This window comes from Crocodylus porosus, unplaced genomic scaffold (assembly GCF_001723895.1).
Source record: "Crocodylus porosus isolate Cpor-Errol unplaced genomic scaffold, CroPor_comp1, whole genome shotgun sequence".
NCBI classification, from domain to species: Eukaryota; Metazoa; Chordata; order Crocodylia; family Crocodylidae; genus Crocodylus; species Crocodylus porosus.
The window spans coordinates 40,753,938-40,769,854 of NW_017728911.1; the positions used below are offsets into that span (position 1 = coordinate 40,753,938).

Below are 15,917 nucleotides of genomic sequence, written 5' to 3' on the forward strand. Positions count from 1 at the left end.
TTCCTGCCAAGTGAAACATAGATGTTTCTGGGGAATCAACCCAAGCTAAGCCTCAGAGTAAGCTGCATTTGGGCTTGTGTGCAGATCATTTTGATCCACTTGCCACCCCTGAATGCATGAGATGCAGCTTGCATCTGCTCTGTGAGTGGGGTCCTTTAAACAGAGAGAGGCAGAGGAAGAAGAGAGCGAAGAAGCCCCTTGGAGGTGCAGCTCACTCTCCAACCCCCAAGGGTGGGGGAAGAAGTCCTGAGGGGGCTGTGTTTTGCAGTTCTGCCTTCCCCATCGTCTTCCCCCTCTGTTCGCATTTCCTTCCCTTGCACTTTGCCTTGGTGGCCAGGGAATGACAGCAGCAGCTGATGCAAGGAACTGCCTTCACCCTTTCACTGGGACACACTCATGTGTGTCACACTAAGGGAGAGGTGGACCCTGGGGCCACAAAATACTCCCAGCCTTCAAGCACTCCCTTCCATGAGCACGACAGGGTGCAGAGGAGGGACAGTCCTTGGTCCCGATCCTCTGCTAGGTTGCACTGTCTGCAGTCACTCACCTGGGCCAAGGCAGCAGTTGGTTCTTTTTCCTGTGAAATCAGTGACATAGCTCTCATGCGTCGTATGGGTAGGAGGTCACAGGAGGGTGTAAAACATCATGGGGGGCACCCTGGACCACTGGCACACCCAGCTGTGGAAGGAGGGGAGGTTATGGCCAATCCAACCCCACAGCCTTACAGCCAACCTGGCACAGAGATCTTTGTTCCTTCTGAGCTCTGAGCGCGAGTTGCATGGTGCCCAGTGATTAGAAGGCCCCATGTTATACTGATGCAATGAAGGGAAATCCTGGCAGCCACCCACAGAAGGGTCAGGCTCTCTCAAGTCGTGCTGCTCAGGAAGTCTGCTTGACATGTTGTGGCACAAAAATACAGCCATAAATTAGGCAAAACTCACAGGCAGTGCAAAAACCTGCAAGAGCCACTAGTGGCTTTCATTTGATTTAACTTTGCCTTAAAAAGTGGCCTATAGCAAGTCTCGTAATGCTGCTGTGACCCTCCCAGTCACTTATAGGGCTTGATGGAACGGTCTGAAGACTTTTTACATGCCTGCAATGGCCTTTCATGCTACCTTCAGGTGTCTTTTCTGGCACAGAGGACCCAGCAGGACAGATTAGTATCTCCAAAGCAGGGCATTGTTTTTTTGAAGTTTCGTGTCTCACGTCAAATCAGTCCTGAAGTCTATCAACTGAGCAGAGCTCAATGGTTTAAGTCTGCAAGGTGCTACCACCAGCAAGTCTCCTCCCTCCCAGGCTCTTCAGCCTGGGGTTTCAGGTACTCCCAAACTCATGACAGGCATCCCGCATGCAAGCCCCAGGCCCAAATCCATGGCAGGCATCCTATATGCACATCCCAGGCCCAGAGGCCTTGGAGTTCAGATGCCCCCTAGTCTTGCTTGCCCCAGCCAAAAGGCCAAAGGAACAAGCTAGAGGCAAAGCCCAAGGGTGTCTCCAAAGTGGCATTAACAAGTAGCAACCCGGGGCACTCGGGTCTCATGCTCCACTGTGTTGGAAAGGGTAGTTCTAAATATCAAGGGAGCAGAAGTGTTAAGGTATATTCAGAAAGAAAGCCTGGAGACCCCTTGTCCTGACCTTTGCAAAATTGTTTTCCTTGTTCGTGTTAAAGGTCTGGAATGCCTTCCACCAGCAAATCTCTGGAAAGCTTTCTGGGATTTGTAACGTAATTCAAACCTCTTGGCCAAAGACGTTTTGATATTCGGCAGGAAGGGTTTGGAAGGACGCCCTCGACTCCGCCAAAGTTCCAAGAACAACAAAGCTTTGGCGATAATGGACGTGCTTAGGCTAAGAAAACAACGTTAAGCCCATGAGCTTTCGGCAGGAGTGATTGGCAGTCGAGGCAGCTCGCAGTAAATTTATATCCGCTGGTGAGACTGCTTCAATCATCTTGAGAAGTACAAGCCCCACCTTTGACAGGGGGAGGGTCTCAGAGACTCACTTCCAGCCCATGTTTGCCAGCTGGGTTCTTGTTTCATCTCAGATTCAATGTTTTTCCTCCATCTGCATCAGCTATTTTTACACCCCTACAACTCACAGATCATTTTAACTCTGCCCCATGTCATGCTGCCCTGGGTGTGTGTACACGTGCATTAACATGCTTTAGTTAATGCACATTAAATCTAGTACCTCCATTATGAGGAACTGAAAAAACGCACATTAGTCTGTCATCATGTGCATTAACAAAAGAGCATGGTTTTTAAGTGACGCTTAGTGTGCATTAGCCTATTTTAGTGCACATTAACTAAAACATGTTTGTTTAATCATGCTGTAATGCACATTGAAATTAGCTAATGCACATTAAAGTGCATGTGTAGACGCACCTGCTGTGTGCATGATGCCAAGTCACCTTGCGCTCTGCCCTCCAGGATGCGCATTTGCTAAGAAGAGTTGCAACCAGGCACCCCTTGGTGGAAGGCTTTGAGTAGGGAGCAATCTGGGGGGGAAGTGCTACTGTCATGCCCAGCTCGGTAGCAAGGTTCATTTCACTGTAATGGAAGGAGAGGAGAGGGGAAACCTATTTTGACCTTTCCAGCCAAACTTGAAACAAACAGCCGCATTTTCTGTCTGCTCGGCATGAACGCTTCACAGCAAGGACATCTCAACCACATGTCTTCTCTGAGAACAGGGCTGGCCAACCTCGAAGCAGTTGCTGCACTGTTGCACATGGAAACCCCAGCACCGTGGGCTGCAAACCTGGAGGGGGGCGTGGAGCAGAAGCCAGAGGAAGGAGGGGAGCCCAGACACCCCAACTGCTGCTGTAGCTGGGGTGATAGGGGCAGTGGGTGGGAACCTGGGGGCTTCACATTAACCCCTTGCAGGCTGCCAGTTGGACAGCCCTGCCTGGAGCATAGGGTTGTAGAAGGGCAGGGTGGGGAGGGAGGTGCAGCACTCAGGCATCCAGCTCCCTGCTCAATGCTGGTGGCTGCCAGAACATTTTCTTCCTGCTCCTTCCCTGCCTCTCTCCTCTCCTGTTAACATTGCCTCTTTAATTGCATTCCCCAGGCTGCCTTCTTGCAGGGTGGGGATAGGTCACTGTGTAAGTGTTCACAGCCAGCACTTCCCCAGGTATTTTAACTTTCCTCCATCCCTCCTCTGTCTGTGGGGGGCTGGCAGCTGCCTGCCCAGCACAAGTGCAGGAAGAGTGGGAGCTGCAGGGAATCCCAGTGTCAGCAAAGCTCTGCGCTGCGGGGCTCAGGACAATTTTTTTGCACATGCTGGACTTCAGAGCAAGAAAACCACATGTGTGTGCTCAGTGCCTCCCCCCAACTCACTGCTCTGGACAGCAAAGCAGAGATCAGGCCCTGAGCCTGCCGCTAACCCCCCCGAGTCTGCCCTTTCACAGCAGGGCCTGATCCCAGACCTTCCCCTCAAACACTGGGAGCTTGGTTCTCATCTTAGCCATTTATACAGACCTAAGCCAGACAGCCAGGAGCTCAGTGGGGAACCTCTCCTCTGGGCCCACACTTGGCAGCTCAGACTCTGCTTGGACTAAAAGGGAAATCTTTTAACTAGTCCCTCTCCAGAATCCCCTTGCAAAGGCAGATTTCCTCACCAGTCGGCATAGTGCTGAGAGGCCCGGTGCTGCCAAAAGGGCTATATTTAAATCCCAGGAGTCTGGCAATCTTCAGCAGAAAAAGAGCAGTTTTAAGTGTGTTTTCCTCACAACCCAGAAGGCTGTGCTTCCTCGACTGGGGGTGACAGGGGACAAGAAGCTGAACAGGAGCCAGCAGCGTGCCCTTGGTGCCAAGAAGGTGACCGGCATCCCGGGCTGCTTCAGTAGGAGCGGTGCCAGCAGATCGAGGGCAGCGATTCTTCCCTTCTATTCAGCACTGGGGAGGCCACATCTGGAGTCCCGTGTCCAGTTGTGGGTCCCCCACTACAGAAAGGATGCAGAAAAAATTGGAGAGAGACCAGTGGAGGGCAATGAAAATAGTTCAGGGGCTGGGGGACATGACTGGTGAGGAGAGGCTGAGGGAAATGGGCTGATTTAGTCTGCAGAAGAGAAGACCAAGGGGGATTGAATAACAGCCTTCAGCTCCCTGCAGGGGGGCTGCAAAGAGGCTAGAGCTGGACTGTTCTCAGTGGGGGCAGATGACAGGACAAGGAGCAATGGGCTCAAGCTGCAGCAAGGGAAGTTGAGGTTGGATATGAGAAAACATTTTGTCATTAGGAGGGTAGTACAACACTGAACCAGGTCACCCAGAGAGGTGGTGGAGTCTCCATCCCTGGAGGAAGACCCGACTAGACAAAGCCTTGGCTGGGATGATGTAGCTGGGGCTGGTCCTGCTTGGAGCAGGGGGTTGGATTGGGTGTGACCTCCTGAGGTCCCTTCCAGCCCTTGTTTCAATGAGTCTGTGACTGGACGAAGGTTCAGCCTGGGCAATGGCAGCGCCTCCCCCAATTCCACTGTTACTTCAGCTGGCTTTGGTGGTCGTCTCCCCCTGCCCCAGTCTGCAACTCCCATGCAGCTCAGCTGGTGTGGTGCTCAGTGGCCTTTGGCTTTGGGCAGCCCAACCCAGTCCATGCACACATAATAGTCTTGGACTTTTGAAAGCATTTTCTTGCCTGCAAAAGTAGCTGCACAAAGCCATGTGCAGTCATGCTGCATTTGCCAACAGGGACCATGGGCAGGACATCCCAATCCAGCTCTCCTGTTCCTTCCTCTGCACTGCTGGGCTGGAACCAGTCCAGGAGCATCAGCAAATGCTAGATTTGTTGCCCCTGATCCCCAGGACAGCACGTAGGAGGACAGATCGCCATCTCGTTTACACCAGAGGATGTCTGGAGTTGTTGCATTCAGACGCGTAGCCTTGTATCTGGTGCAGGGTCTCTGTGCTCCGGGCTTTCAGCATTTGAAGACAACAATACATCCAAGTTAGAAACCGACATTTAAGAGCCGCGTTTACTGAGCAGCTCTCTCTGTCCCAGGGCTGTACATGAGCAGAGGTGTCTCTGATGCTGTTTCCCAGCTGTGCATCTAATAAGTGCTGACAAGCCTGGGAAATGCCGGCAGAAAATCATTTCTTCCCTCAATTAGCTTGACTTGGATTGTTTCTTTGTCTGCTCACAGCTGCTGTTTCAGGAGAGCAACCCAGGGGTTCGCTACCAATACACCATCCGCAGGGAGTCCGATAATGAGAACGAGATTCAGCCGGCAGAGTTTTTCTGGCACTACGGCTCCTGGACAAAGTGCACTGCGACCTGTGGGACAGGTATGTCCGTCAGTCTTTCCATGCTGGGGGCCCATGTAGGCTGGCAGTTCTGTTCCCACATGCTGCTTTCCCAGGCTGTGTTGGACCCGCCGGAGATCCGCGTAGCACTGGTACGGCACATCCTGTTTGACGTTGCAGCCTTCCTGGCTCGTCCACCCATTTTATCTGCATCTCCCTCAGAAAAGTTGGCACGACCACTGGAATTTACCAGGAAGGGGTTCCGGTTTCCCTGGAGCCGGTGTCACCTCCCGACCTGTGGTCATCTCAAACACTCAGGCCATCTAGAAGTCCGGTCTAATGCGTCGCATGAAAGGAACCAAAGTGCTTAGCTCATGCCACATTTTGCATCGCAATCCAGGAATGGCACAATGTTTGTCCTAAAAACTCTTTGGATTTTCATTTCACTGGGGCTAAGGGAGAGACACATCTGCCCAGCTATACCCCTGCTGAGCACCGCCGTGGGGAGTCTGCGCGGCTCAGTGCCAGGTCCCGAGTCCACTTTGGTTGTTCGGAGGTTCCCAGGATTTAAGACAGATCAGTCCTAGGGGAGTCAGACAGGCACCCCTGAGTCCAACATGGATTTGTACAGCACCATTTTAAAAAGGCTGGTGCAGCTGCTTTGCAGAGGCTCAAACCCCAGAGGTTTAGTGGAGACTTCCCATCTGCTTTCACCTCCAAATCTGCAGAACATGCAGGGCAGAGCTTTTGCCATTCCCCCACTGCTCCCTGAGGCATTATATTCCCAAGCCCTCTCCAGGTCCCTGGTCCCCTTTTTTCTGGCTTTCCCACTAGGTTTCCTTCCACCTCTTTTCCACCATGCTGTTTGGATGGGATGGATGGATTTGTGGTCAGGTGCATAGTCTTGAGGCCACCCCCAGCATTGCCCCCGGGGTTCCGGTGGCCACATGCACCTGAACAGGGCCCTCCAAATGTGTTTGCTGACCCATTATCTGGGGTTGGCTGGGCAGCAGGTTGGCAGCTGTCAATTCACACTGACAGCTATTAATCAATTTACTTTGTGCTCACAAACTGTTTCGTTAAAGTGACAGTTCCTCCCCACTCTGCTCTTCTATGCTGATAAAGAGGGATGCCATGTCCCTTTTACATGTCACAGCAGCTGCAGATAGGGCAGATATTTCTTGGGGGTGGAGAAGGGGGTCCTTTGCAGGTAAATACTGATTATAAAGCTGTTTTGCTGGGCTGTGTCAGGCTGTGCATACGTGGCCAGTCCCAGTGAATTCCCAAACAGCAGCAGTATACAGACAATTTATTCAGCAGGGGTGGGTGATTGTGTGCGTGTTTGTGTGCACATGTGTGTGCATGCATGTGTGTTCAGCTGTGTGAGGATTTTACAGAACTGCCCGTCCAAAATGATGAAAGCTGAACATTGAAGTTTCTGTTACTGAGATGGAGCACATACCCCAGCCAGGCTCATGCAACATTTTTCCATGTCTTTGAACCTTAAATTTGTTGGATATGATCCCCTGGCTTACTCAGGGTGCTAAGTCTTTGAAGAGAGCGCATGCTTGTGTGTGTTTGCATGTGTGGTCCTCTTTATCTCATTGCCAACTTCTCTGAATCAACAGAAAACTTTGGTTTTTATTCTACTCCATAAACAGAAATCAGAAGAATCTGCCTCTTGCTTTGTTGTGGGCTTTGCGTTTCACTAACCTCTGATGCATCTCGGTCAGAGGTGGCAGAGAGCACAGCGCTGGGCTTTTGTACAAACCACGACCTGAACGTATAACTTGGGCTTGGGGGAGCTGCCTGGCAAGGAGGCTCATGTCTCAGTGCCGAGTTTGCAAATGTGTGAGACTGGTTCAAGGGACACCGCAACCAGTGTCAGCCCATGCCTAGTCCTGCCCTGCTTGCAGCTCCATCCATCCTGAAGGCATTGTGGAAGATGCTGCAGTAGCTTTAGCGTTTCATAGTACGCAGAGCGAGTTACCTGTCTGCATAGGAGCTTTGCCACTCGTTCCTCACACTCACTGGCCACTTGTGCATCCACTAACTCCTGTGTAGAGTCTTTGGAGCCCTAGCACTGCCTCACATAGGTGCAGTATGTTGAAGGGACATATTCAAACCCGCTGCAGTGATGAGTTATGGCAGGGAGCTGCCGCGTCCATTCTTTTCAGTGCATTATTTTGGACACTCCCCGGCGCCCTCGTTCTCTGGAGGAACGGTTCTTCCTGCCCTGCAGGACTGGGTTGAAATCTATTTGTAACCAGATCGGTCTCAAGTTTCATTGTGAGAACTTCAGCAGCCTACACAGCCGGCTTGTACCGGTCCCCGGCGTCCAGCATGCCGAGGTGTCCAGGCAGCACCCTTTCAGGAAGCACCAGGCACATGCCTTGCACATATTTTTGTAACGTCCAAGAGGTACAGATTTTATATTTAAATAAATGTTAAAAAAAAAGAGCATCTGATTCCAGTGCATAAAGACAGAAGTGCCTGATCTGTACTCCCACTGGAGCCAAGGGGAGATTTTTGCTGTTATCACATTAGTCTGGAGAATTTTTTAATAGCTAGATGTATATGTATGTTTATATGTGCACACAAATGTACATGCATGTTTGTACATTTATATGTTGTGTGTGTATGTGTACACAAGCAATCATTCTCTCCCTCTGTGCTATGCACACCAATACACATGCACACACACACGCACACACACACACACACACATACACAGTTAAGTCGCATTTCCAACAGTCAGAAGGGGCTTTTGCCATACAAGAGAACTTCACCTGAGACTCCCATTGTTAATGATGAGGGTCCTAATTGCTCCAGTGGCCAGTGCCTGCTGCTTCCCTGGTACATACCCTGCGCTGAGGAATCCCAGAGTAACCTGCTTCCAGGGAGAAGTTTCCTTGCAGCTTGCAATACTTAGTGGTTGGCTCCTGCCCTGGCACACAACTGTTTGATGCTCTTCACAAAGTTTTGCAGGTATTTACTGCTGTAACTCCGGGCATTGGATCTCAACTCTGTTTATACTGGGGCTTGAAACCTCACCTCCCTGTGGTAAGGGTCCAATAGGAGGAGGAGAGCTTCATATCCCAAACCAGCATTGAACTGGGGAGCGTTTACACGTTTCCATTCATCATTTGACACCAAAGGTGGGGAAATAAAGTGGCCAAACAGAGACACCTGTCCACACCCCGAGCCTACACCGTTTACAGCAGAGAGAATCAAGAGTTACACCACTGAAGTCCATGGAGATGCATGGGTGGGGAAGTGGTGAGAGATCAGAATCCGGCCAGTCAGCTGCAGCAGGGAGCGTGCCCGCATCTCAGGAGGCTGTTAGTGCCACGCTGCATGCACACTGCCACCTATTCCTATACCAGAGGGCTCCATTTCTGCCTTGTCCTCTGCCCTGTGTAAGGGAGCAGCGTGTGCCAGCATTTCTCCAGAGGCAGAGATGAGACCAAACGGTGACTCAAAGCACTGGTTCTCTCGCCAAATGCCAACCTTCAGCGCCAAACCTACGCAAGAGTCCTGATGATGAAATTCAGCCAGGTGCTCTGGGAGGGTTTGTCGCTTCAGCAGGAACCTGCAGTGACGTGTTCACTCCATCACAGCATAATGCAAAAGTCAAAAGTCAGAGTTGAAACCTGTGCTGTGAGAAGGAGCAGGAGATAGCAAAGCAGGTCATGAGACACGAGGTTGTCCCGAGAAATGTCCCCCTCCAACCACCATGGAACGAAAGCAAAAAGGTGGATCTGTCTGGCGATCTGTCCCCGTGCCAATCAGGGACTGTAAAGAAAGGCTTTAAAAAAACAAAACAAAACAAAACAGTCTTAGAAGCAAACTACCAGCCTGGCAACAGGTCCTGGCACCATGCATGCCCAGGGACACCCAGCTGGCTTCCACATGGTTCCCTTATGGGCCCAGGGAGCAATACCACTGTTTGTTTTGGAAGTTGGACAACCCACTGCTTGCTCCTGGGCTGGTCGAACGTGCCTGAGATGGAATGGACTGGGTCTGTGATCCACATGGCCAGGTCATCACAGGAATAGCCCCTTGGAGTATCACTGCTGTGTCAGAGCTGACCTCTGCCCACAACCAGCCCCTCTCCCAAGCCAGGAGGCACCGTAGCAGAAGTGACAGAGCTCAGCAGCTCCTCCGTTAGCCCGAAACACCCCAGGGAGGGGCCAGGGCAGGGCAAAGCAAAGCCATGATCTCTTTCCTACCTGGGCTTACAGAACTGGCCAGCAAACGGTCCCAGAGGCGTTGTGCATGGTACATCTCTTCACAACCCCTATCACTGGGGGAACCTCTGGGGCACTGTGTAGCCCATAATATTGCATCAGCACACTTTATGCCAACCCTGGTTGACCTTTTACCAGTCCTCTCGGGCATTCCCACCCCACAACTTCTGGAGATAAGCTGCTGCCCTGGCCCTAAGCCTCAAAGCCCAAGATCCAGACCATTTTTTGCACTCCAGCCTAGTAGCCACAAGCCAGAAAACCAACGCCCACTTGAAGTCTTGAAAACCATTCTCCACTCAGGCCAATAAGTTTGTCAAATCTGCAGATAACCTCTCACCCACAGCATGGACCTCCCCTCGATGAAGCAGGAAATACATTGCATATGAGCTGCGGCCAGAGGACTTCATCCCTAACACCAGCATCTGCCCCTCAGGTTGGCAGCTGCCCCGCTGGGCCTGGACTGCTTTTAGCCATATCAGAATGGGTGCTGGATAGTTTTAGGCAAGCATGCACCCTTGAGGCCTCTCCCATGATGCTGGCTGCAGCTGTGGTGCTCAAGCTCAGACAGCTGACCACATCATGTGCAAGAGCCCTTATGGACTTCCCTTGGGCACCCAAGGTCTTATGGACATTGATCATTCTACCTGTTGCTGGCTTTCTGGCTGTCATGCTTCCGACATACGAGTGTGGTGACACATGCTTCAGCAGCATCAGTAGCACCCCATTAGCCTGTCATCCCACCCAGAAAAAGAGTGGAAGATGATGGTCTTCCCATAGGGTTTGCAGACCCATGCAACAGGGATGGAATGAATCTCTCTCTCTCTCATTAAGAACAGCATTACAACCCATAGGAAGGAGCCAGGCAAACAAGGTTCTTTGGGTAGATGTGATATTTTTTATTAAACTAACTGAGTAGTTGGAAAAATTGTTCTCTGAAAGCTTTCAGACACAAAAATCCTTCTTCAGGCATGTGGAAAGTCTGTTGGTGTTTGTGTGCCAATATGCAAAATACAGGCCTGGGGTTATCAGATGGCGGGAAGTTGTAATGTGCCATAAATCCAATGTCTATATTTAGTCCATGATTTTTTGTATCCAGGAGATTTATGATGTGCAGTTCGTAGGCTTGTCTGCAAAAGGTGTTTTGTGCATTCCCTTTGAGGATTAGAACTGAGAGATTGGAGATAGAGTGGTTGTCTTGTGAGAAGTGTGCACCCACAGAAAATTGGGTATTCTTGTCTTCAGTGGATTTTCGGTGTGCTTTCATTCTGGTATGCAGTTGTTTGGTTTCTCCTACATATTTTCTATCAGGGTATTTGGTGCACAGGATGAGTTATATTACATTTCTGGAGAAGTAGGTGCAAGATCCAGGAATGGTGATGGCTTTGCGTAGGAAGGTTTTACATTTCTTGTCCCAGCATAGTCTGGATCCATTCGGTGTATTTTGGGCCATAGGAAGTTTGCTTCTGGTGATGAGGTTGGTGAGGTTTAGTGCTTGTTTAAAAGCTGGGATAGGTGGGTGTGAGAAGATCTCTTTAAAAACTGGGTCTTCTTGTAGTACGGGTTGCAAGTATTTAGGAAGGAGCCGGCATGAGTCTGGATTCAAGTTCAAGGGCTGAGGTCTCTGCTGGTGGTGGCTGGCTGTATTGTCTGCCTGTTGACCCAGGCCTCTTTCCAGCCTGGCAGGGCATGCCTTTGGATGTCTTGCTATAGCACCCCTTTGGTTGTGCCCCTCTTACATTCCAGCGGGGTCTTGCTGGAGGGATACCGTTTTTCTATCTTTTTCTGCCATCGTGGAATATAAAGGCACTTGTTCACCCAAAGGAGCTGTTCCCCTTCCTACTTAGCCCCATTCATGCCGCCACACCACAATCCATCATTTGTGACAAAAGGGACCGGCCAGATGCCACAAATATCAACGAGTCCATGTGACAGTGGAAGCCAGCTTGCTGGCCGAGGAAAACAGTCTGCTTTTATGCCAGTCATGGCATGGTGAATTGTTTCTGCACAAAGAGCCAAAGCATCAACACAATGGCAAGGAGAGAGCCTATGATGTTTGATGAAGGGTTTGGGTAATCTGTCCTGTCCAAGGCTTCCTGCAATCCAGTAGTGGTTCTGCATGCGGTTCATTATCTACCCTGCCTTAAGCTGATTTAGCAAGCTGGTGTATTTTTGATGATATTATTGTCCCTGTTGTTCAGAACGGAAGAAAGGAAGGATGGGCTTGGGGTCCCAGGGCAGAAGCAAATGTTGCAAGACTTGGACCTCTCTGCATTCCTGTTTCTCCCTCTGCCAAATGGGGAATGGAGAAAATTGTACGTGACCAAAAGGCATTGAAAGATTTCATGTCCTTGCCCCCGTGAGCTGCTTGCAGATCCTCCGCTGGGAAGATGGTGCAGAAACAGAGAGGTGTTAGCAGCGAGTCCTGGCTGGCTTTCACCTCTGCTCTGCAGACACCATCCTTTTCTCCTGACTCTTCCTCATAGCCCACCAGCATCCAGCCCCATTGCTGGAATGAGGCTTACTGGTCCCTGCAACACTGACACCTCCAGGGATGCATCGGGGGAGGGAGTGTTGCACTGATGCACTTCCATCCCCCTTTCATTCCTGCTCCCTCCAAATATTAAAATCACCTGTCCAGCAGTGACAGCAGCATTTCTACTCAGGCCTCACTGAGGGAATCATTATCATCTACCTGATTCCTTCTAAGCTTTCATTCCACAGGTGTTAACGACCCTCTCTCCTTTTTAATAATCTCAATGTTCCACTAATCAAGCTAACTTTCTTCTGCCATTCTGCTCTCTGTTGGCTGCTCCTGGTCATATAGCTCCTAGTTCACAGCCCTGCAGATTGCTTTAAACTCATTCCAATGATGTTATCTTCATTTTTACTTCAATCTTAAACTGAATCTTCCAGCCATAGGCCCCCAGCATGTTAGTAAAACTTCTATCTTATTTTTAATGGGTGAAAAATATGCGTTGTTTTATATGTGATAATGCACTTCACCATACTTAAGGAAGTATGGGCTAAATGAATAGACAGTAAGGTGGATAGAAAACTGGCTGAAGCATTGGGCTCAGAGCGTAGTAATCAATGGCTTGATGTCTAGTTGGCAGCCAGTATCAAGTGGAGTGCCCCAGGGGTCAGTCCTGGGGCCAGCTTCGTTCAGTATCTTCATCAACAACTTAGAGAATGGGATGAAGTGCACCCTTAGCAAGATTGCAGATGACACCAAGCTGTGGGAAGTAGTAGATATGCTGGAAGGCAGGGCTAGGATTCACAGTGACCCAGAAAAATTGAAGGATTGAGCCAAAAGTCATCTCATGAGATTCAACAAGGACAACTGCAAAGTCCTGCATCTAGGAGGGAACAATCCTGTGCACCGGGACAGGCTGGGGCTGACTGGCTGGGCAGCAGCTCTGCAGAAAAGGACCTGGAGGTTACAGTGGATAATAAGCCGAATAGGAGCCAGAAGTGTGCCCTTGGTGCAAAAAAGGCTGACGGCATCCTGGGCTGCATCGGTAGGAGCATCGCCAGCAGACCAAGAGCAGTGACTCTTCCCTTCTATCCAGCACTGGGGAGGCCACATCTGGAGTCCTGTGTCCAGTTTTGGGCCCCACGCTACAGAAAGGACATGGACACATTGGAGAGAGCCCAGCGGAGGGCAATGAATATGGTTGTGGGGCTGGGGGACAGGACTGGTAAGGGAACTGGGCTGATGTAGTCTGCAGAAGAGAAGGCCAAGGGGGATTTGATAGCAGCCTTCAACTCCCTGCAGGGGGTTTCAAAGAGGACAGAGCTGGGCTCTTTTCAGTGGGGGCAGATGGCAGGACAAGGAGCAATGGGCTCAAGTTGCAGCAAGGGAAGTTGAAGTTAGATATTAGGAAGATTTTTCCCACTAGGAGGGTAGTAAAACACTGGGACAGGTTACCCAGAGAGGTTGTAGACTCTCCATTCTTGGAGGTTTTTAAATCCCAGGTAGACAAAGCCTTGGCTGGGAAGATGTAGGTGCGGCTGGTCCCACTTGGAGCAGGGGATTCAACTAGGTGTGACCTCCTGAAGTCTCCTCCCACCCTCATTTTCTGTGATTTGCACCCTTCTTTTCAAAATCCTAGATCCACCCATGGACATCTCACCCTGGTTCCTGCCTGTGCTGCTTTTCTCCCTCTGCTTTCCAGATCTCTCATGCTCAGGTTATGCTGATTCAGATGCCAGAGTCCTAGGTCCAAAACTGGACCCTGATCTTACTGCCCAGCCTGCTTCAAGGTATGGTCATGTTCCCTGCTTGTGCATTGATCTTTTCACCTTTTTACCAGTGCCACCCACGCTGGCTCCCTTCCTGGTCTTGGTGGCTATACCACAGGGCATGGCTTTCTCACAAAAGATTCAGTGGCTGTGGTCAGCTTTAGGGAGCATAGTGATGTGCCAGGCCATTTATTCTTTTAACACGAGCTTGGAGGACATCTTTAGGTCAGACCCTGAGTTCTTTGCCAGGTCTCGCCGCCCCTGGAAAAAGGGTGGCGATGAGAATGGCCTTCAATAGGCACTGACCTTTCAGAAACAGAGAATAATATTGTCGCCTGTGTGTCGGGTCAGAAGCTCGTGCCTTTCAAGGCTTCTCCCATAGTAATGAATGACTTTCTTTCCATATCAGGGAAAGGTTTTGGGTGAGCAAGTCATCCTGCCCTGCTGTTAATGGGACTGTTATGCAAAAGGCATCGCGCCGTTTTGTGACCCTATTAAATTCCCTGGCCCTGCTCTGCAGGGCAGATGTCGCCCAGTCAGGAAACGAAAGCGGTTCCGGGGCAGGTTCTGTTACCTTCAGCTGCCTGCCAGGGGATGAAGCAAGGAGCTGTACAAGGCAAGCTTCCTTTCACTGCCCTCTTTATGCAGCTGTAAATTCACGGGAGGAGCAGCCTTTTGCATGACAGTCATGGCCTGCGTGGACCAGAGGTGCCTGTAAAACCTGCTGTAGATGGCACGAGTTTGCACAGGTCTGTGCACGTGGTGACAAGCCAGAGAGGGGTGCTCTGTGCTTGTCTCCCAAGAACCGGGGTTCTTCACAATGATTTTCCACAAGGGGAAAAAGGCCGGTTTTCCCGACAAGCGAAGGGGATTGCAGATTCTGGGTCAAGTGAGAGGAATGAGAAGGACTGGCAGAAAAGGGGAATACTGAAACAAGCCCTGGAGGTAGTCTGTTCAGGGGAAGCAAGCCAGCATGAGCATGCTAGATGCCAGAGAGAGCCTGGGAAGCCAGGAGGCTGCATGTTCAAGGAAAGGGGCAACAAAGGCTGAGTTTAAAGTGTGAGAGGGCTGAAAGAAAAGCAGCTGCTACAGCTCTCTGCTGTGCTGTAAAGGCAGCAGTGCCCAGCTTGGCATGTTGTTAACCCTCTCGACAGACCCCTGCGAGTGCCCTGTCCTGTCCCCTCGTGTGTGCCCCACTGGTTGAACAATAGTGGGCCAACAAAAGTGACCAGGTGTTGGAGGGGACTGACACAAGAGCAGACACTGATGGGTAAAAATGAGGCATCGGAGCATGGGAACAGTATGCAAACATTGGAGGGGGGTGCACAGCCAGGCTGGAGGGTGCAATGCCAGTATTGTGACCCAAGTAGCCCCTTCCAGTCCTACGTTCTTCAGCTGGGGAAAACAGGCGGGTGGCAGGTGCCTCCAGCCCTGTCCACTCCCCTCCGGCGGACGGCTGCCACCTGGAGACCTCTCTGTTGGGTGGATGGGACGGTCATCTGGATTGGGAGGCCATGACTAAAGGCCTTCATGGGGTCAGAGTCCTTTCTGACCAGCTGTGACTTGCAAAGCATGTCCCAAGGCCTTTTGGATGGAGGCCTAGCTTGCTTCTGCAAAACCCCTCTGGCCACTGACTCACTGACTTCTGAACACGACAGCAGAGTCCATTCCCTGGGAGATGTATTTCGCAATCTCAAGTCCTCTACACCCCTAGGGAAGACATTAATCTCAAGCTAATAGACTGCTTGGTTCAGAGATAGCTGGAGATCTGTCAAGTCCCAGGAAACTACCCTCAACTACATGGGAGAAAAAGCTCCTCTGTGCCAGTGCTGGAGAGCTTGGAAGGTTGTTGGGACCATGAAACCAGCACCCCCCTCTCTGGAGACATCTTCCTTGGCTATTGCTCTAGCAGAGGGCAATATGTGATGCACAGCAATGCATTGTTATTGCATGCAAGAAGCCGGCGGCTGCACTGACCTGTTGGGTGCTCGTCTCTGTCTGGGGAACTCACTGAAAAGTCGAAAAGTCGTAGCTGCAGCCGTGAACACCAGGGACTTTTAGCTGGTGTGAAAAGAATGGGCTCCCCGTGCTCCAGCTGGGGAAGGGTTAAAGACACGAATGTGGGAACTTGCTACTGGCATTAAGGGAAAAAGCTACTTTGAACATCTGGATAGCTGTTTCTGAGCAAAAAGCT

At 50.8% G+C, this 15,917-nt stretch overlaps 1 protein-coding gene across 1 annotated transcript in view; it reads left to right on the plus strand.

The window, feature by feature from the left end:
* The window catches only part of ADAMTS7 (ADAM metallopeptidase with thrombospondin type 1 motif 7), a gene marked incomplete at its 5' end in the record, with an annotated part of 149,013 nt that overhangs the window by 60,022 nt on the left and 73,074 nt on the right, over positions 1–15,917 (plus strand). The window contains one exon of the mRNA XM_019533908.1: positions 5,132–5,273. Within this exon, the coding sequence (XP_019389453.1) occupies positions 5,132–5,273 (142 nt within the window). The remainder of the gene's footprint in view (positions 1–5,131; positions 5,274–15,917) is intronic.